Genomic DNA, 20,322 nt, shown 5'->3' with positions numbered 1-20,322 from the left:
AGCTTCTCTGGAAGGAACTCAGGTGGTCGTTCTCCCATCCATGCTGCCACAGGGGTGGAACGAGATGACCTCGAAGGACATGCTCTGTGGGACACACTACGTGTCATATGACACTGCCCTTAGTCACGTGGGGCACGTGGCCTTGTGCAGGTGCGATGCGTGTGATGGCCCAGGCGGAGTCTTCATCTCACCCCGGGTGTTCTTCCTTGCCTGTAAACCTTCAGCCGAGATGTGGCGCGGATGGCACGTGCCATCTTTTGATTGCTTCCCCTTGTTCTGTGCTAGTGTTCAGAACACCTCTGAAGAGCGTGCCTGAGGCATTGCTAGGCAACAGAAATGCATGGTGGCTTATTCCTCTCCACCATCATAACAGCAGTGAGCGATGGAGATTGTGTGTCTGAATTTTTTTTTTTTAGCTTAACCAAAAAGGAGTTTGGTCTTAATAGCCAGGCTATGAATCCTTTTGCCAACCGCCCACCCCCCCCCCCCCTTTTTTTTTTTAAGAGAAGCCGATAAAACTTGGCCAAGACTTATTAGTGAGGTTCTGTGGTGAGAGGTACTGAACAGGGAGAGAAGCCAGTTTCCTCCTTATTTACTTGCAGGAATGTACAGTAGGAATGCTTTCCTCTGATTCCTTTCTATGTAGAGGATTCTGACCTTGTTGAGGAGGGCATGGCAACCCACTCCAGTATTCTTGCCTGCAGAGTCCCCATGGACAGAGAAGCCTGGCGGGCTAGAGTCCATGGGGTTGCAAAGAGTCTTAACAAGACTGAGCAGCTAAGCACAGCACAAACCCCTTTCCACGTAGAGGATTCTGACCTTGTTGAGGGCTGGTGCAGCCAGCACCCTAGAATTTGCGTTTCTCAGGGTGCTGCGGAACACGCTCTGAGAGCCATGGCACTGACTCACTGTTTCCCGGCCTCTGTGTGCCGTGCTGGGGTAGGGTGGTTCTCTCTCTCCTTCAAGGGTAGAATAAATTCAGCTCTGAAAAGAGCTCACCTGAAATTAAGCCAGAGCTGCTGACAACACTGGCTCCACATCCCGGGTTCCTGTCAAGGTGCCTGTGCCCCTCGAGGACTCGGTGGTCATTTACAGTTAAGAACTTTATTTCTGGGGTGGGGGTTGAGGGTGTTTGTTTGTTTTTACTTTCAGACTCCTTAGGAAAGGAGAAGTAGCATCCTTGACATGTATCAGGCCGTATCTGTTTCACGTCTCCACAGAAAGGCGTTGCCCAGCACCAGTCTGGGGAGGGCGGGGCGGGTCATGTTTTTTAAGCTTGCTTTGCTGAGGATAAAGCAGTATGTGGGGTTTAATTGTCTGAGGTAATATTTTCCAAAGTGTGGTCTCTGAAACTCTAGTGATACAGATACGCTCCACCAAAAAATGGAGGCTGTGCGTGATCAGTCAGATGTGGGAAGCCTTAAAGAAAAGGGGTGGGGGGGGGCACTTCCCTGCTGGTCCAGTGGTTAAGACTCTGTGCCTCTAGTGCAAGGGGCAAGGGTTTGATCCCTGGTCGGGGAACTAAGATTCCACATGTCACTAGGTTGGTTGGTTTGTTTAAAAAAAGATGGGAAACCTTGCATGATCTAATCCTCCTGGAGGTTGACAACATACCTTAGTGTATAAATGGCAAGAGTCCCCTTCGTAAGATGTCTCCATTTGTCAGTCTTACTTGACCACGTTTCTTTTGTTTTTGTAACACTTGCTGATACTCTTCACAGTGGCTCTTGGTAATGAGATGGGGGGGCTCATGTAGTCTGGAGTCCCCGGGTCGGAGATTTAGAATTGAGCGATGTGCCAGATGTCTGTAGTGGGGAGCTTCATTTCGGTCTGCTGTGCTCCACAGTTCTTGACCCCAGCGACACTTGTAGTGGGCATGGTGTTCACTTGGAGAGTTCTTTCTGTGCACTGGCATAGCCAGAGGAGGTGTTACAGACGTGTGCTTAGCAGACTGTGTGCCAGGGTGTGTTAGGTACAGTCAAGGCTTGCTTTTAGGACGTGGTTGAGAAGAGACAGAGCAGACTTGTTCGTTACACGTTTATCAGCGTCAGAAGTTTTTCTTTCCAAACAGCCCTGGATCTGTAATTTTCCTGGGGCCCTGTGGCACAGTGGTAGGCAATCTGCCTGCCAATGCAGGAGATGCAGGAGACACAGGTTTGATCCCTGGGTTGGGAAGATCTCCAGGAGGAAGACATGGCAACCCACTCCAGCATTCTTGCTTGGGAAATCGCATGGACAGAGGAGCCTAGCGGGCTACAGTCCATAGGGCCACAGAGTCAGACATGACTGAGCATGCACGTGCTGATTTGAATCCTGAAGTTGATGTGTGAGAGCCAGGTTTTGGCTGGTTGACAAGTGAGCCCTGATGCCCCCAAGAATCCATGTTGTGTTGTGGTGCTGTGGGTCTTATGGCTTGTTGCCTTTACATTTTATGGGAAGAAGTGATACATCCTAGTGGTCTTCCTAGGTCTCAGGATGGTTCTTGTGATCGTCATGGTTTCATCTCAGGGAGCTTTCAGTTGAATTGAGGACTTGCCTGCCTTTTGCTAACCTGGGCACCAGCCAAGGGTGCGTCGGGGCAGGGGCTCGGTGTGGAAGGGTCCCCCCCGGCCAGGCTGCCTGCCAGCCGTCCCTCTTCCAGTTACTTGCCTCATGTTGAGCGATCACCTGCCACCCTCACCTCCTTCCCCCAGATTCGCACCCCTGCTGCACACATGCCAAATAGGCCTGAAAGAAGGAGAGAGTGCTTAGGTGGGAGAGGTAGGGCTTCTCTAGGTGATTTCGGGAGTTTTCCAAAAGGAGGAGGTGGTACCCGGTGTTTATTATTATAGCAAGTCTATTACCAGCTATTATGCCCCCAAACATGTAATCGTTGTATTCCAAATACTAACTTAGTCCTGACTTAGGGAGCAGGTTACATTCCAGGAATTTGTGTTTATTGTTTATAACTGGGGACCTGTTTTCTCACTGGAACAATTGGATGGTTAAGTTCCCTAGGCTGATCCATAGGAACTTACTTTTAATCTCATCATCTCTGAGGGTCCGTAGAGTTGGACGCATCACTTTTGTCCCCCGGTGATGTGAAATTAGGAACTGGGAGGCCGTTGACCAGACACCCTGTCACTGTTGGGGCCGGGTTGGGATGGTTGGGGAGTTTGGGTCTCCTGGGCCAGCTCTCTAGATGGCCGCTTCCAGCCTCAGTCACCAGCCCCCCAGCCCTGTTTCACCAGGCAGTGTCTGGAAACCTCTGAAGGGAGCGTGGTTAGGGAGCTGGGTGAGGAAGGTCTGAGAAGGCCTGGGATTTAGTCCCAGCTAGGCTTTGCCTGGGTCTCGGAGGCGGGGCGGGGTGGGGGGTGGGTGGCACAGATTCTCTTTGCTTTGTGCCTTTACACGCTCACCTTTGTACCCGTGTTGACTTTGTGGGAAATGCAAGTTTGGTGTTATGGAAAATTCTTCCCCGTGTTCCTTGGTGTCTACAAGGGTCCAGCGTGACATGCTCAGAAGGGAGCCACGGGAGTACTTGCTCGTTTAGACCCTTGTTCAGAAGGGGCAGGCACCGCACCGAGGCGTAGCATGCGTCCGTCACCCTCCGCCTGCAGCCTCACAGCGTCTTCCTCCCGGGCCACACAGCCTGGCTTAGGGCTCTCTTTCCACTAGATGGGGCTGGACTGAGACTCAGAGCGATTCCTCATGCGGGAGAGGGAACCTTAGAAGAAACCCTGGTCCGTAAGGCAGCATCGGGCCTCAGCTCGTGTGTAAAAGAACCCCCCTCTCCCCAATGCCCCGGCTGGCTTTGACTGTTTTCTACCGCGTCTGATTGTCCTGCAGTGCCACTGGGCTGACTCCAGAACATGTGTGTCTATGAATGCTTAAGTAGTGAAGGGGGTTTTCCTGGTCTGTTTTGTCCCTTCTTTCTCTGTTCTCATCTGCTGTAAAAGGTGAGTAGGTGCTTACAGCAGAGATCTTCTGGCCTACATATAAGATGCCCTTCTATTTACGGGTAAGCAGAACGATAAAAATAACTGGCTCTGTGGTGAATCAGTGGAATTTTACTGACTCGCTCCCCAAATGTGTCTGCAGAGTCCTCCAGGAGCACTGGCACCCTCTCTCTCTCGAGATTGATTCTCCCCTGTAGTTTTCCTGTTCGCTAACGTTTCCCTGTTCTTGCGCTTTGCTGCCAGCATCAGGCCCAGGCCACCATCCTGACCCCGTTCTTGCATGTAGGTGCTTCATGACGGGGTCTCAAGGCAGGACTGTCTGGTCTCGCTCTCTTTTTCGGTGGCAGTGTCTCAAGATGTGTAAGCGTTCTGCAGCAGGTTTAGTGGTTTTTCAAATGTACGAGACCCAGTAGATATCAAAAGAAACGGGGGCTTTTCCACGCAGAGGGTGGTTTGAGGGCCAACAGTCCACTGCCTCAGGGAAGCCTGAATCTGGCAAGGTTTAACCCGTGCAGTCTAGGCAGTGGCGTTCACTTGGGTCTGTTTCTTCTCTTCAGAAAGGCTTGATGACGCTGCACGGCTAGGCTGCAGAGCCCTCTCCTCCCCCCGCCCCCTCGCCCACCCCACTCCCTGTGAGCGGCTGCGCGCTTCACTGGAAATTTCCACTCGTCTGCCGCGGGGGAAGGGGAGGCCGTGAGCGCGTGTGTGGCTGTGTCTGAGAGAGACAGACAAAGAACGTAACTCACACTCAAGCAGGCACTTTTTATGGAAAACTTGTAAATGCAGGGTGAAGACAAAAGCGAAATGAAAACCAAATACACCCTTTCCATACAGGAGCATGGCAGGAAGGCACGTTTCTTCCCTCCGCCCCTTGGGTGGGCCGGGGGCTGGCAGCCAGCTGAGCCTTGTGTCAGGAGGCGACTGAGTGGTCCCCGGGCTCATCACATAGAGAGGAGAAGCCGAAAGGATGCTCGGTGCTGCTGGCTCCCTCGAGAAACCGGGCTGGGCTGGAGTGTCCTGGTGGCGCTGGGCTCAGCCCGTCCTGGGGAAGCCCTTGTTGATGGGGTCTTCTCTGGTCTCTGTGGGGTTTCGTAGTGGAGAGCTTTGTAGTGAGTGTCTTCAGAAATACACAGGAGGGTGAATTATCACCTTCAAGACCACGTGGGCAGTTCTGCCCACGAGACGGCTCCCCCGTTTCTCCAGCTTTGGAACGTGGGACTCTGTGATGAGAAATGCACTCTTGTACTGGACCATTTTTTGCCTTTTCTCTCCTTGAAAGTGAAAGTGTTAGTCATTCACTCGTATCTGACTCTTTGCGACCCCATAGACTCTAGCCCACCAGGCTCCTCTGTCCATGGGATTCTCCAGGCCAGAATCCTGGAGTGGGTGGCCATTCCCTTCTCCAGGGGATCTTCCCAACCCAGAGATCGAACCCAGGTCTCCTGCATTTCAGACAGATTCTCTGTTGTCTGAGCCACCAGGGAAGCCCCTTTCTCTCCCTGCCTGGTATCAGTCATCTCCTGGCTCTACTTCTGCAGAGCTGGTGCCGCATAAAACCCTAGTGCTTTTCTGTGGAAAGGCGAGATGCTGGGATGAAGCTCGTGTCTGTCTTGCGGATAAAGTGATCCTATCATTAGAACCACACGTGGGGAAAACACACCTCGAAGTGCCAGCACCACCGGGTTTTGTGTTGAAGGCAAGGGCAGTACTTATCGTGCCTACCTGGTACACAGAACCATTTCCCTGGTGCCACCGAAAGCATGGTTGAAGATCCTGGGAGTATACACTATGATTAGACTTCAGATTACTACACTGGATTTTTCCAAAGTGATCCATTCATTTTATTGATTTCATCACTGATTGGAGTAAATGGGGAGAAGGGAGAACTAGCTATTTGGAGAACTTGATTTCTTTTTTTCCCCCTTATTGAAATGTCAGCTTTGGGGCCCGTCGAGGCCAGGCAGTTACAGTCATAATTCTGAACTTCCTTGAGCGAGGAGCTTATCGTGAGGATGGAGGTGACGAAAGAGTCACCATGTGATGTGACATTGGGGGTCTGCGTTCTGACCCTGCCTAGCTGGTTTAGGGCAGGCAGCCCACGTGGATAATCTTGTGGGTAAAGGAGGGGCAGAGATTCCTCTGGAGACATGGAGCCCCTCTTTTGGCGCCTTCCTTAGAACAGCCCTGAAAGTGAAGCTCCAATACTTTGGCCACTTGATGCAAACACCCCAACTCATTGGAAAAGACTCTGATGCTGGGAAAGATTAGGGCAGAAGAGGCTGACAGAGGATGAGATGGTTGGATGGCATCGTCAATTCAATGGCCATGAGTTTGAGCAAACTCTGGGAGATGGTGAAGGACAGGGAAGCCTGGCATGCTGCAGTCCATGGGGTCGCAAAGAGATGGATATGACTGAACAACAATGAGAACAGCCTCTCATCTGAATTTCAGAATGGCCTCTCCATGGCGGATTTCAGTGGGAGGGCGTGCTGAGGTCATTTTGTCAGCCACACTCCCATCTCTACAGGTCTGTCCTGGACCTGTGCTTTCACGGGAGAAGGATCCTTGCAGGCATCAGAAGCTGCCCAGGCCTACAACCCTGTGTAGGCTGTTGCTGAGCCTCACGTCCTCACGTATAGAAAGTCCCATGGTCATTCCTCAGGTCCCCTGTGGTTAGAAACCCCAGCAGCCAGGAGTCGGTGTCCATGACCGCCATGTCCCTTCCACAGCCTTCGGCAGGACAGGAAGACATGCACGGGTTGTGGAAGACTGGGTCTCCGCCAGCACAGCGGTCCTGTGACTTCTGTGCCCAGTCGGACTCAGGTCAAGGCCACGAGTGCCTCATCTTTTTAGTCTGCTGAGCTTTGCCCATCATCGATGGTCACTGACAGGTTAAGTTTGCCCGAGACAAGTCAGTGAGAAAAAGAGTATGTCCTGGCAGAACTGGTCAGGGCACCCCTGTGTGGAGAAGCCACGGTGGACTGTTGATTTATGAGCTTGGACCGCTAAGGCAGACAGAGATTGTTCTGGACCCTGGCTTGGTTCCCTTGTGGTGGGGAGCGGCAGTTTGGTTCCCAGGGGGTGGGGTCGGGGGGGAGATGGAGATCAGAGGTTCAGCTCTGGCCCAGGAGTGTTGACTGCAGCAAGACCTGCCCATCTGTGAGCCACGCCTCCCCTTCCCTGTGGTGGTGGTGTTTCCTTTTGGTGGAAATTTCCATGATGTAATAAGGAGCATGGGAGTGGAAGCTGTCTTTGCCCACATGGGCCCCGGGCGTAGATCAGCAGGGTGATAAGCGTGAAATGAGTGTCACAGCTGTGGTTGTGGGCACAAGCCCATTTGCATCTTGGCCAGTGCTTTTGTCTGGAGTTGATTGCTGGGCGCGTGTGACTGGGAGAGGGAAGACAGAATAGGTAAAAAGAAGGTGAAGGCTGGGGGGGTTTGGAAGTCATAGAGCCTCCCCCCTGCCACACAAAGCCAAGCTTAGGCTCTCCAGGCCTTTTTCCTGGGCTTTTTCTTTATCCTTGAGAACCCTCCAAAAGGCTGGTTGCTGTAGTTTGGACTGAGAGGGAGCCATGGGAGTCTGGAGCTTGCCTCTCACCCTGTGACTCAGTGCAGCTCAGCTCTCTCGAAAGCAGTGGCAGGGGTTGGACTGCATTGTCTCCGTGGTCCCCTCCAGCCCTTCCGTTCACTCTGATTCTTTAACCCTCAGGTTCCAGAGCTCTCGGTGGCTGTTAGAATTCTGGCAGTGGCCACTTAGTAAGCTGAGTGACCTTGAACGAATGACTTAATCGGTGTGAAATTCAAAGGAGGGTATGGCGTAGGAAACCGTGTTGAGAGAGGCTGGAGCGCTGGTTGTTGCTGGGGAGAGGCTCGTGGGCCCCAGCCAGCACCCGCACGCTTCCGTTGCTCGCACTCCCTGAGTTGCCATGTGGAGTGGAGCATCCACTTCCTCCCTCTTCTTCAGGAGCTGTTCAAAAGAAAGTTCTACCTGAGACGTTTTCCTTTCTGTTTCTGAAATGAGAGGTGTCTGATCCATCTGGCCTCTGGTTTCCATCCTTGGGGATCTTCTTTCCCCTTATCACAAAGTGGCATCCGAAGGCTGGGGTTATTTCTCGGCATTATCTGACGAGTGCCGGTGGACGGGGAGCCCTGCCCAGGAAGCCTGCATGAGAAGTGACTGGTGGCGGCTGGGCTGGTTGCTGGCTGTCGTAAACACACTCTCTCTCAGAAACTGTTGAGACTTGGAGGCGAGCCCACAGAAACGCCTAGTAGAATGGAAAACGGAAGAAAACAATACTTCCGAACCCCAGATATGGTATTTGAATGACTTGACCATAAGGAAGGGTAGGCTTAACTCACTAGTGCAAGAGACCTCTGTGTACTTTTCTGGAGGGAGGGGACTTGGGACACTTGGGAGCTGGTTGTGGTAGCTGCCGGGGTTGCTGTGTACCCAGAGCCTGTCAGTCCCTTGCTCATAAGCATCTCCCTCCATAGATTACCCCATATAGGAGATGGCAGTTCACAGTGCACTTATCAGGCCATCAGGGCTTTAAGTGGAGCAAAGCAAAAAGAGGACACTTCTAGGGGACCCTGAGCAAAAGGGAGCTCAGAGAGCATGCGTATATATTTAAAGTAAAACTCCCTGCTGTAGGATTAAGCACAGTGGGATATTGACAGGCAGAGGGTGAGGTCACAGCTTGTCCATGGCATTCTGATGACTACAGGATAAAAGAACGAATGGATTACAAAGGAAGAGAGATGCTGGAGGCCATGCTGAGTGAGTGAGTTCCCAGCCCTGGCCACCAGGTGGCATAATTATTTGGGGGTTGGAGGAGTGGGTACTGTGCTGGGGGTGGACAAGGAGAAGGTAATTTAAGGTCGATTACACTTACTTTTGGAGAAGGCAATGGCACCCCACTCCAGTACTCTTGCCTGGAAAATCCCAAGGAGCCTGGTGGGCTGCAGTCCATGGGGTCGCCAGAGTCGGACACGACTGAGCGACTTCACTTTCACTTTTCACTTTCCTGCATTGGAGAAGGAAATGGCAACCCACTCCAGTGTTCTTGCCTGGAGAATCCCAGGGACAGGGGAGCCTGGTGGGCTGCCGTCTATGGGGTCGCACAGAGTCGGATACGACTGAAGTGACTTAGCACACTTACTTTGGGCTACCCTGGTGGCTCAGATGGTAAAGGATCCACCTGCAATGCAAGAGATGCAGGTTCGATCCCTGGGTCAGGAAGATCCCCTGGAGAAGGAAATGGCACCCTACTCCAGTATTCTTGCCTGGGGAATCCCATGGACAGAGGAGCCTGGTGGGCTCCAGTCCATGGGGTCGCAGAGAGTTGGATATGACTGAGCGACTAACTTTTCCACACTTATTTCTTAGGCTCTAATTCAGAGCCTTACCAAGATAAGTAATCAGTAATCAGCCATTGAACAAACGAGCAGTTCTTCAGTTGGGTGATTGCAGAACTGTTGCCTGCTATGTGGAGTAGAAATAAACAAGTAGAGCTAAACCTTGGAAAGTGTGGCCAGGTTGGTGTGTAACGTTCAGAGGAAGCCCAAATGGTGGTCTCCTCATTGAGCAAATGTGCAACGCAGTGCTTCAAGAAGTTTGCCCAGGTAGTGGAGGAATTGGTGTCTTTATTAATATTTCATTTCTTGAAAAACCTTTGGTATCTTCATCAGCTGTGATTACTCCCACCACTCTGCGTCAAGTCATTCACCAAATCTTGCTCATTCAACTTCTGCATACTGTTTAAAACTCAGCAGCCTTATAGAGGTAGAAATGGCACACAGCGAACTGCACATAAACATGTAAACCCACGAAACCTCCACAATTAAGATGTAGTTTTTTTTACTCTGCAAAATTATTATGAGATTCATCACTGGTATTTATGAACAGTTTATTCCTTTTTATTGCTGAGTAGTATGCCATTTTATGGATATACCACAGTTTGCTTATCAGTTTACATGTTAATGAATATTTGTGTTATTTCTAGTTTGGGCTTGTTAAAAGTTAAGCTGCTATAAACATCAATATACGAGTTGTTCTTTGGGTGTATCTAGGAATGTAAATCTCGGAATGGAGTGGCTTGATCATAATGGCTGCTGCTGCTACTGCTAAGTCGCTTCAGTCGTGTCCAACTCTTAGCGACCCCATGGACTGCAGCCCACCAGGCTCCTCCATCCATGGGATTTTCCAGCCGAGAGTTCTGGAGTGGGGTTCCATTGCCTTCTCCGGATCATAATGGCAGGTATATGTTTTATTTTTTAAGAGAATGCCAAGCTGTTTTCCAAAGTTGGTCATATCATTTTGCATTCCCACTGGCAGTGTATGAACGTGCCCATTCCTCTGCATGCTCACCAGCATTTGCTGTGGTCGTTCTAACAGGTCATTCTTTGTGGTTTGTCCATTGGGCCATTCTCGTAGGTAACTCTTTGTAGTTTTAGTTTGCATTTCTCTGATGAGTAGTGGTGTTAAGCATCTTTTCATACACTTCTTTGCCATTGTATATCTTCAGCGAAATGCCTCTTCAAATTGTTGGTGCATTTTTTTAGAATAGTTTTAGAAATAGTTTTAAATTAAACTTGGAGAGGTTTTAATATTCTAGAAATAAGCCCTCTATCATGCAAGTCCCAGTGTATGGCTTATCTTTCTATTATCTTAAAGAGTCTCTTTCAAAGAGCAGTTTTTAATTTTGACGAGGCCTAAAATATCAGATTTTTCTTTTATGGAAATTGTGCTTTTGGTGTCTTCTCTAAAGAATCTTTGCTTAATCCAGGGTCACAAGGATTTTGTCTCAGGTTCTCTTCTAGTTCTATAATGTTATGTTTTATGTTTAGATCTGTATTCTATTTTGAGTTAATTTTTGTATATGGTACAAGTATGGATCAAAGAGTTCATTTTTTGGCCTGTGGATATCAAATTGTTCCTGTACCTTTTGTTGAAAGGGTCTGTCCTTTATTTTTTGAGTTGCCTTGGCACCTTTGTCACGAATCAGCATACTTACGTGTGTGGATCTATTCCGAACTCTTTTCTGTTGATCTGTTTGTCTTATCTTCATGCAGATACCTTACTGCCTTGATTACCATAGCTTCATAGTAAGTCCTGAAATCAGGTAATGTTAGTCCTTCAACTTTATTCTTTATCAAAGTTGTGTTGGCTGTTCTTGGTCTTTTGGATTTCCTTATGAACTTAAGAATCAGTTGTAAATTTCTAACAAAAAGTCTTAGGATTTTGACTGGGATATTTTTGGCTCTTTAGATCAGTTTGGGAGAATAGACATCTAAATAAAATGAATCTTCTACCTATGAGCAAAGTATACCTCTCCATTTATGTAGATTTTCTTTAACTTCTTTCAGCAGTGTTCTGTAATTTCAGTGTAGAAGTCTTGCATATCTTTTGTCAGATTTATTGCTAAATATTTCATTTATAATTTCAAGGTCTGGTTATTTGTTGCTAGTATATAGAAATACAGTTGATTTTTGTTTATTGATCTTGTATCTTGCTAAACTAGAGTTTTGATATCTTTTTTATAAGCTTCAGATTTTTCTGTACACATAATTATGACATCTGCAAAAAGATGGTTTTCCTTTTTCCGTATTGATCTAGATGCCTTTTACTCTTTTGCACTTCAGTAAAATGTTGGATGGAAGCAGTGAGAGTAGACATTCTTGCTTGTTCCCTTTCTTAGGGGGAAGGCACCTAGACTTTGACCAGTTAGTATGATGTCGGATGTGGGGTTTTCCACAGATGCTCTATATAAGGTCATAGAAGATTCCATCTTTCTGTAGTGTGCTGAGGGTTTTATCAGGAATGGATATGGGGTTTTGCCTTTTTGCATCTATTGGAGTGATCACATGGCTTTTTAGCTTGTTAATGATTGATTTCATTCATGTTCAGATGTTTAAGCCAATCTTGCCTTCTTGAACTAAATCCTACTTGGTCAGGATATATTGTTCTTTTTATTTATTATAGTAGTCAATTTGCTAGAGGTTTATTTAGAATTTTTTCATTTATGTTTATGAGGGACACTGGTCTGTTTTTCTTTTCTTTTTAAAAAAGTGTCTTTGTCTGATCTTGATTCCAGGGTAATGCTGACTTCTTAGGATAAGTTCAAAAGTGTTTTCCTACTTCCTAGATCAGTTTGTGTCAGAATTGATATTTTTTTCTTAAATATTTGGTAGAGCTCACCAGTGAAACTGTTTGTGCCTGTAATCTTTATGGGAAGATTTTAAATTACAAATTTAATTTCTTTGATAGATACAGGGCTGGTCAGGTCATCTGTTCCTTCTTGAGTGAGTTTTGATAGTATTTTTTCAAGAAATTTCAACTAGGTCATCAAGTTTATTGTAAAATATTTTTTATGATGTTCACTTATCATCCTTTCAGTATCTGTAAACTTTGTAGTCATTTCACCTTTCTTATTCCCAAATATCAGTGATCTGTATCTTAACTCTTTTTCCTAATCAATCTGATTGGAGTTGTATCACTTCTATCAATCTTCTCAGTGAGCTAGTGTTTGGTTTCACTGATATTCTCTTTTGTGTTTCAGAGGTTTCTGCTCTGATTTTTATTTTCTTTTTTGGTCTTACTTTGTATTTAATTTGCTCTTCTTTTCCCATTTTCTCAAGGTGGAAGCTGAAATCATTAATTTGAGATCTTTATTCTTGTCTTACCTACATGTTTAGTGCTGTAAATTTATTGCTAAGCACTACTTTAGTGGCATTCTCCAAATTTTCATGTGTTGTTTTATTTTCATTCAGTCAAGAGTCCTTTGTAATTTTCCTTTTGATTTCTTCTCTGACCCATAGGTTGTTTAGATGCATGTTTAGTTTCTACGTGTTTGGGGGATTTTTCTCAAGATCTGCATGACTCAAGTCCCTTTAGATTTACTGAGACTCATTTTATGGCCCAGAATATGGTCATCCTTAGTAAATGTTTTATACGCCCTGAGAACAAGTATGTGTAATATCTTGCTGTTGTTGGGTGGAGGGTTCAATAAATATCAGATCCAGTTGGTTGAGTGGTGTTCGCTTGTTCTGTATCCTTGCTGATGTTCTGTGTACTAGATGTGTCAGTCACTGAGAGGCATGTTAGAAGTTTTCAGCTCTAGCTGTGGACTTGTCTCTTTTCTTCATTTCTGTTAGTTGTTATTTACTGTATGTTGAAACTGTTACCTCTGCGTACACATGGAGGATTGTTGTGTCTTCTTGGGGCACCCATCTTTCTGTATTGTCTGCTTTTTCCCCTGGTAATTTTTTGTTGTTGTTCACTGGTCTCCTTGGTCTGATATTACTGTAGCTACTTGAACTTTCTTTTGATTAGTGTTTTTGCATGATATGTTTTTCTGTCCTTTAACTTTTAATTATTTTTACTTGATTGACTTTCCCACTAAGCTTGTGAATGGTCACACGTGAGGTTAGGAAGTTTCCTTACGAGTTTTGAACGCTGAGTTTGTGTAGAATTACACAAAATGCCATAGTTTGTCTAATAACTTTCTTCCTTGCTGAGTTTGTTCATTTTCAGTTTGGTCTTTCCTGCTTTCTGTGAGAATTCCACCCTTCAGGCTAACACATCACGGTGAGGTATTTACTGTGGATCTGACGTGTGTTAGCCTGTGTTCAGGGTGCTGGGGGTGTAGTGACAAAGCCCTCCTTCCTAGGGCCATTCTGTTTTAGTGCAGTGAGGCCGACTGTAAACAAACACACTGTCGGTGGTGATCAGGTGCGGGTGGGGGTAACAGAACCACAGCGTTCAGAAAGGGAGGGGAGAGCAACCGAGGCCAGGTGGGTGGGGCAGCAGGCCTCTCTGACAAGGTGACTCTTGGACCGAGATGTGGTGAAGGTGAGGGATGGGCCGTGTGGACCTGGGCGAAGAGCATTTCCGGCAGAGGCACAGCGCCTGCAGAGACCTTGGATAGGAATATGCCTGGGAGGAGAGTGTGGCCGGAACCAAGTAAGTGATGTCAGAGGTCATCTTAGCCAGCTGGAACACTGAAGAATTCTGAAATACCACCCTGAAAACTGTCCGTTTAACAGCACTGTGGTCCAAACTAAACAGCACAAGGGAGGCTTAAATTTTTAGAACTGAGGGGTGGGGTGGGCAGGGAATAGAGGCGCTTCTTCCTTTGTATCCGTATACAGACAACCACTGATAAAGTTACTGATCTTTTAAGACCAGTGAGCTGTAAGAGATCCTTATCTGTGTTAGTCTGGTCTGAGTAGATGAATGTTAAATTCTTTTCTCTCACCACAAGATTCAAGTTATTTTCTTTTTGTTCCTTGTCAGTTCCTGAAGGTACCGAATGGCCTAGATGGGTCCTAAGTGAGTAAATGAAGTTGCTCAGTCGTGTCCGACTCTTTGTGACTCCATGGACTGTAGCCTGGGTCCATGAGACCCAGGGATTGAACCTGGGTCTCCCGCATTGTAGACAGACGCTTTACCATCTGAGCCACCAGGGAAGTCTTAGCGACCCCATGGACTGTAGCCCACCAGGCTCCTCCGTCCATGGGATTCTCCAGGCAAGAGTACTGGAGTGGGTTGTCATTTCCTTCTCCATAGATGAGTCTTAGGCCTCTCTTAATCATTCTCCTTGTTTGTGAATATGGCTCATGGTTTGTGAATATGGCTCATGGTTCTCATAGGTGCATCAAGTCACTTGTAAAATTCTTTGGAAAATTAGAAGACTTGTAGGTGTTTTCACAAAAAGTGTCAACTCATGGTTTGGAAAATTCAGTAGAGTGAATGGGAAAGGGAGGTTGGGCATGCTGCTGCACTTGTGTTTAACTGGTCCGCTGGCAGTTTCTTTTGAGACAAAGATGGGTATTTGTGGGTAGTTGATGTCTTTATGTGGGGAGACATAAAATGAAAACATTGACCAAGATTGTGAAATCGCTGTATTTCCGAATGCAGCCGTTCACACATGTTTATTTTATTGCAGGTACTTCTTGGTGGACTTTTATGCACCAACAACAACTGTTGCAAGCATAATGGAGCACTTGTCTAGAGACATTGACGTGATTAGACCAAATGTTGTAAAACACCCTCTGACCCAGGAAGTGAAAGAATGTGAAGGGATCGTCCCGGTGCCACTTGAAGAAAAGCTGTATTCCACCAAGAAGAGGAAGTGAGAAGGCACCACACTTTAGCCTCCTGTTTAATTCTCTCACTTTTGAGCGCCACGGATAGATAATGTACAGGCTTAATCTTTATATCTGAGGGTGCTGTTGGCGCTGTTGGATTTTCCCGAGGTACTCTTAGCTCTTGGTCCTCTTTGCTGTGAGAACTGGGGGCTGACTTCCTTAGGGCCACTTGGTAATCTTTGGCACCAACACGTCCTCCTTGCTTTCACTTCATGAGTATAATTTGTCAGTGAGGACTTCCTGCCCAACAGCAACACTAACCCCAGTTTGAAGAGCAAAGCTCATAAAAACTACTTTGGATTGCATGGTCATTATTCACACTGTATACACCCATGCAAAATAAAATTTTAAGACCACTGTATTATACGTGTCACTTTCGATCTGAGTGAAAGTGTGTGATTTTTTTAAAGACTCTTGGCCCTCCATGGCACTGTGCACCAGCTGAGGCCTCAGACACAGCTCCAGTCCGCCCAGACTGCTGGTAGTGTTGGGAGGAGCCCAGGTTCAAGCCTGGGAGAAGCCGGGGCGCGGGCAGGTGGGGTGCGTCTGCTCCTTGACCCCTGGGCAGTGCCTGCTCCTCTGCTCATCCTTGTGGCGGGTGCTACTCTTGGGGAAGGGGCGCATGCCAGGTGGCAGTTGGCGGTGGCCCTGCGTCCTTTCGTTCCTCTGCCACTAGCACTGCCTGCTCCCCACCCCTCAGCCCCACAGGCCTCTTTGGGGAAGTCGTCACCTCTGAATTCTACACCCCGTCGCTTTTCCCCGCCACCCTGATGGCCTGGAGGCTGATTGCAGTTGAGTTGGAGATGCCTGAAGTGCTAGCTGGTGCCAGTGCCTGTGGCCGGCGGCACGCTGAACTCTTAAGTCTGGGCACTTATTAGAAGATGCATCTTTTTTGTTGTTGTTGTTTTTATTTGATACTTATAGACCTTTTTAAAAAAAAAAAAACAAAAAACATCCTGAAAATAAAAACACGAGCTTGAAGAGTTTCTTTATGTTGGCAGAGGAGAAGTTGGGTTTTTGAAATGTTATACTTTGAGACTTAGAAGCAACCAGTCTTTGCTTGAAATTGATTGAATTAATTTACTTAGCAAATAAAAATGCAGGATGGCCAATTAAATGTGAATTTCAGCTAAATGACAAGTCAGCTTTCACATTAAGTATGCCCCCAATATTACATGGTAATACACTTATACCAAAAAAAAATGATGCATTGTCTATTTGTGTCTGTTTGACATTCAGATTTACCTGGGTGTCCTGTATATTCTGTGTGGTTAGCTTTAGTAGAACTTACATAAAGGAATAAATAATACCAAGCCAGAGAAAGCAAAGCTGAGAAGCAAATGAAGTCAGCGTCCAGCATTCTGACTTCTCGGCTGACTACATTGGCAGGGAGGCAAATGACAGATGAGAACACAGCAGGCGTGCTCTAATTTGCCTCAAGCCCTTCTTCTCTCAACCTACTAGAAAACCGATCAGGAGACCAACTGAGATTTCATGTCTGGTCAGTCCCAGAGAATCTGTTCTGTGAGCCTGAATTTACAGCCCAGTCTGAGAATTCTCCTTCACCAAGTTGCACGTACGTCCCTGGTGGCTCAGACGGCAAAAAATTCACTTGCAATGCAGGAGACCGGGTTCAATCCCTGGGTCAGGAAGGATCCCCTGGAGAAGAAATGGCAACCCACTCCAGTATTCTTGCCTGGAGAATCCCATGGATGGAGGGGCCTGGCCAACTAGAGTCCCTGGGGTCGCAAAGAGTAGAACATGTGTGAGCAACTCACACCTTGACTTCCTTGGTCTCTGCCCCAGGCCTGGCGAGCCGAGGCCCCAGGTTCCCTGGCAGTGGGATACCTTCCGTGGCGAGTGAGGATGGGTGAAGATGGAAGAGTCTCTGTATCTCCTCCCAGCGGCTGGTGCTTTGGAAGAAGTTGCCCAGCCTTTCCATCTTCCCAGAGCAGAGCCCTGCACAGGGTGTCTGCCCACAACCCAAAGCTTCTGCACCTAGGTTGTTGGGAGAAGCGTCAGTTGCCAAGATAGATCTCCGGTTGTACTGATTCTACAGACAGATCCTGGTAGGAGTGGAGAGGGTGGGGACTGGGCCTCTGCCTCTTCTAACCACGATGATGCTGAAGCACTGACAGATGAGCAAACAGGTTCCTGACTCGCCCAGCTCTGAACTCGCCTGGGGCTGCCTCCCTCCGTGATGCTGCCCTGGATCCTCGAATTCCTCACGTGGCTTTCTCTTAAAAGAGCCAACTTCCACTTCCTCCAGAGGCATAAAAAGCTATAAAAAAAGTCTCTTTGAAGAGCAATAGTTCAGTAAAGAGGGTCATTAAGAACTGGACACTGGAAATAAAAGGGATAAAGTAGAGATTATCTGGGAAAATGGGCTACTTCCTGTTTCATTCGGAATTTCCTGAGAGCGCAGGCGCTCAGCCAAGGCTGGAGGGAGCACAGATTCTCTACCAATGGTCTGGGTCTCAATGCAGGTTCACTCAGGTGCTCATGACCGAGGTGCAAGCTTGCTTTTTCCTAGAGCATGTTTGTTACGTGTGTGCTCCATGCTGCACACACACAGTCTGTACCTCATTTAGCCTCTTCAGCTCATTGATAGAGCAGCAGTACCCTTGTTATCTGGATGAGGAAACAAGACTCCCAAGAGGTTTGACCTTGACCCCGCAACTTCCGAGTGACTGCCCAGATCTTGAGCTGGGGACCCTGACGCCATGTCGTCTTATCCGTCTGGTAGTGTGGAGGCTGTCTGTCCTCTCTGGTTATAAACAAGGCACTGTGGGGTGAGCGTGTGCCACGTGCCACGCAGGTGGTAAGCAGCCACCCTTGGGGCCTGGGGGTGGTACTGCCACTTCCTTTTCCTGCACTTGCTGGTCCCCAGGAAGATGGATGGACGCTGTTGGGCATTCCAGGTCACCAGGTGTGCGGAATCTCACGGCACAGTTTAGAAAGTGTTCGGAAGGAGGCTGGCTAAGTAGGACAGCCGTGCGTGTGCCAGTTCCCCTCCTCGGAAGCTCCGGAATGAAGCCACTGTCCCTTCCCTGCCGCCGCCCCCCTGCCCCCCCCAGGCGCTGATTCATAGCTGGACTCTCAGCGCTGAGGGCGACCCTTGCCCGTTGCGGCAGGGCTCGTGTGCAGGTCGTCCCCGGGCTGGGGGGCGTCCTCTTGCTCAGGTGGGTGGTGGGCAGGGGCGATGTTTGGGTGGCCGGCCTCCTTCAGTGGATGGTGACTTGCGGCGTGCTGGGGATGGAGCAGTGAACAAGACAGTCCTGGGGACTGATAGTTCGGAAGGCAGAGAACTGTGGGCGCTGCCACGAAGGGAAAGGGCAGAGGATGTGGGTGGGAGGGGGCGGGGGGCGCTGAGACCCGCGGGATATGGAGCGAGTCACGTGATGTGGTGGTTCCGGCAGAGGGCGCAGCGCCTGCAGACACCTGGATCTGTGAGCTGAGGGGGTGTGAAGAGGAGTCGGGCCAAATCTGGGAGGCTGACGGGACACTCTCGAGAATAAATGCAAAGGGATAGGAGTCTGCCATCTGAACTGAACTGCAGAAGCCAAAGAAGCCAGGCCTTGGGGTGACTCCACAATTCGGGAGCGCTGCCTCTGGGGGCCTCTTTCTCACACTTGTCACCCTATTCGTGGTCCACTTTGAACAGGATTGAACTTCTGAAGCTCTGCTCTTTGTTTTTGTTTTCTTTGCATGAGGTGGGCTCAGGAAGGTGGAGAATGCAAGGGAGACTGTAGGCCAGAAAGCTAGTCCCAGGTGTGCCCTGGAAGCTGCTTCGCAGAGACATGAGTCAGGGAAGCACTGGGCAAGCATCTGAGCTTGAGACAATCAAGTCCTGTACCCTGAAATGTCCGCAAGGAAGAACCACTGAGCCCAAGCGAGCCTTTTGCTGAAAGACCAGGTTTGTGTTGATGAAGGTGAAATGCTGATGATAAGAGGTGTTGGAAGCATGAGCTACTCTAGAAGAGCAGTGATCCATCCATCCTGACACAGCTGAGGGACACAAGACACAGCTTCAGCAAAAGCTCAGTGTGGGCATTATTCCTTTACCCTCCTCAACACCCTAAGGCGCATATTATACCCATTTTGCAGATGGGTCACCCAAGTGCTAAGATAAGTGACTCCTCCGAGGTGACCCAAAGGCTCAGCAGGTTAAGAATCTGCCTGCAATATAGGAGACACAGGTTCATTACCTGGGTGGGAAAGATCCCCTGGAGAAGAAAATAGCAACCCACTTCAGTATTCTTGCCTGAAAGATTCCATGGACAGAGGAGCCTGGTGGGCTGCAGTCCATGGGATCAGACAACTGAGCAGCTAAGCGTGTGCGCACACACACCCCGAGATGATTACTGGAAGAGTTGGGACTGGTCATTTGAATGTCCATTTTGGGCACGCCACACCCTTCCAGAGGTGGACACTGCCAGTCTGCAGCCCAGACTGTGCTCTGAATGACCTCTGCCCTGGGCCCTTCCCATCCCGCCACCAGACCAGGGCCCCTGGCTTCATCCCTGTAGGAGGGAGAGTGGAGCTGGGACTCCTGGGACCTGCTTTAATCTCAGGTCTTCAAAGGGAAGTCCTGAGAACATCGGAAGTAAAGTTAGTGTGTACCCTGGAGACCAGGCCTCCTTTTGTCCTGTTTTTTCCAAACTGCTCTGTCATTTCCCACAGAGCTTTTTCCTCTCCGCACTCCCCGAGGGGTGTGTGTATGGGCGATGCACAGGGCAGGCGCTGCCCTGGGCAGGATACAAAGATGAGTGGGCCGTGACCCTAACCTCGAGGCTGTCACGGATTGGGGAAGGTGGAAATTATTCCGCCCTGATATGAGATGCAAACTGAGTGCTATACGAACAAAGAACTGGATTCCTTACTCCAGGGAGTGGGGGTGGGGTAGTTTTCCAGCAAAGATGGCCTTTGAGCAGGCACGGGACGTCTCGTATGGAGCAGGGGTGGTGGAGATGGGAGGTGCCAAAAATGTGTTTTGGAAGCACCTGGGAGCGGGCAGGTGTGGTGTGATGGCAAGAGAGGCGTGGGGTGCGGGACACCCTACAGATTCAGGGAGGGTCCGAGTTGCCATCAGCTTGTGGAGAGGCCTTTCATGGCTGCCAAGGGTCTCTTGAACTGAAGGGACGACTTCCAAGAGCCAAGAATGAGTCCTGTGCATATTCTTACGCAATGAGCCTCGCGATGGGCCAGCACACGTGGTGCCCACACGGTGCCCAC

At 48.7% G+C, this 20,322-nt stretch overlaps 1 protein-coding gene across 1 annotated transcript in view; it reads left to right on the top strand.

Moving 5' to 3' along the window:
- The window catches only part of MRPS6 (mitochondrial ribosomal protein S6), a 65,098-nt gene extending 49,650 nt beyond the window's left edge, over positions 1–15,448 (top strand). The window contains exon 4 of the mRNA XM_061429477.1: positions 14,886–15,448. Within this exon, the coding sequence (XP_061285461.1) occupies positions 14,886–15,075 (190 nt within the window). The 3' untranslated portion in view covers positions 15,076–15,448. The remainder of the gene's footprint in view (positions 1–14,885) is intronic.
- Positions 15,449–20,322: the final 4,874 nt, after the last annotated feature.

Source organism: Bos javanicus, chromosome 1 (assembly GCF_032452875.1).
Source record: "Bos javanicus breed banteng chromosome 1, ARS-OSU_banteng_1.0, whole genome shotgun sequence".
Lineage (NCBI taxonomy): Eukaryota > Metazoa > Chordata > Mammalia > Artiodactyla > Bovidae > Bos > Bos javanicus.
This window is presented reverse-complemented; position numbering and strand designations above follow the sequence as displayed.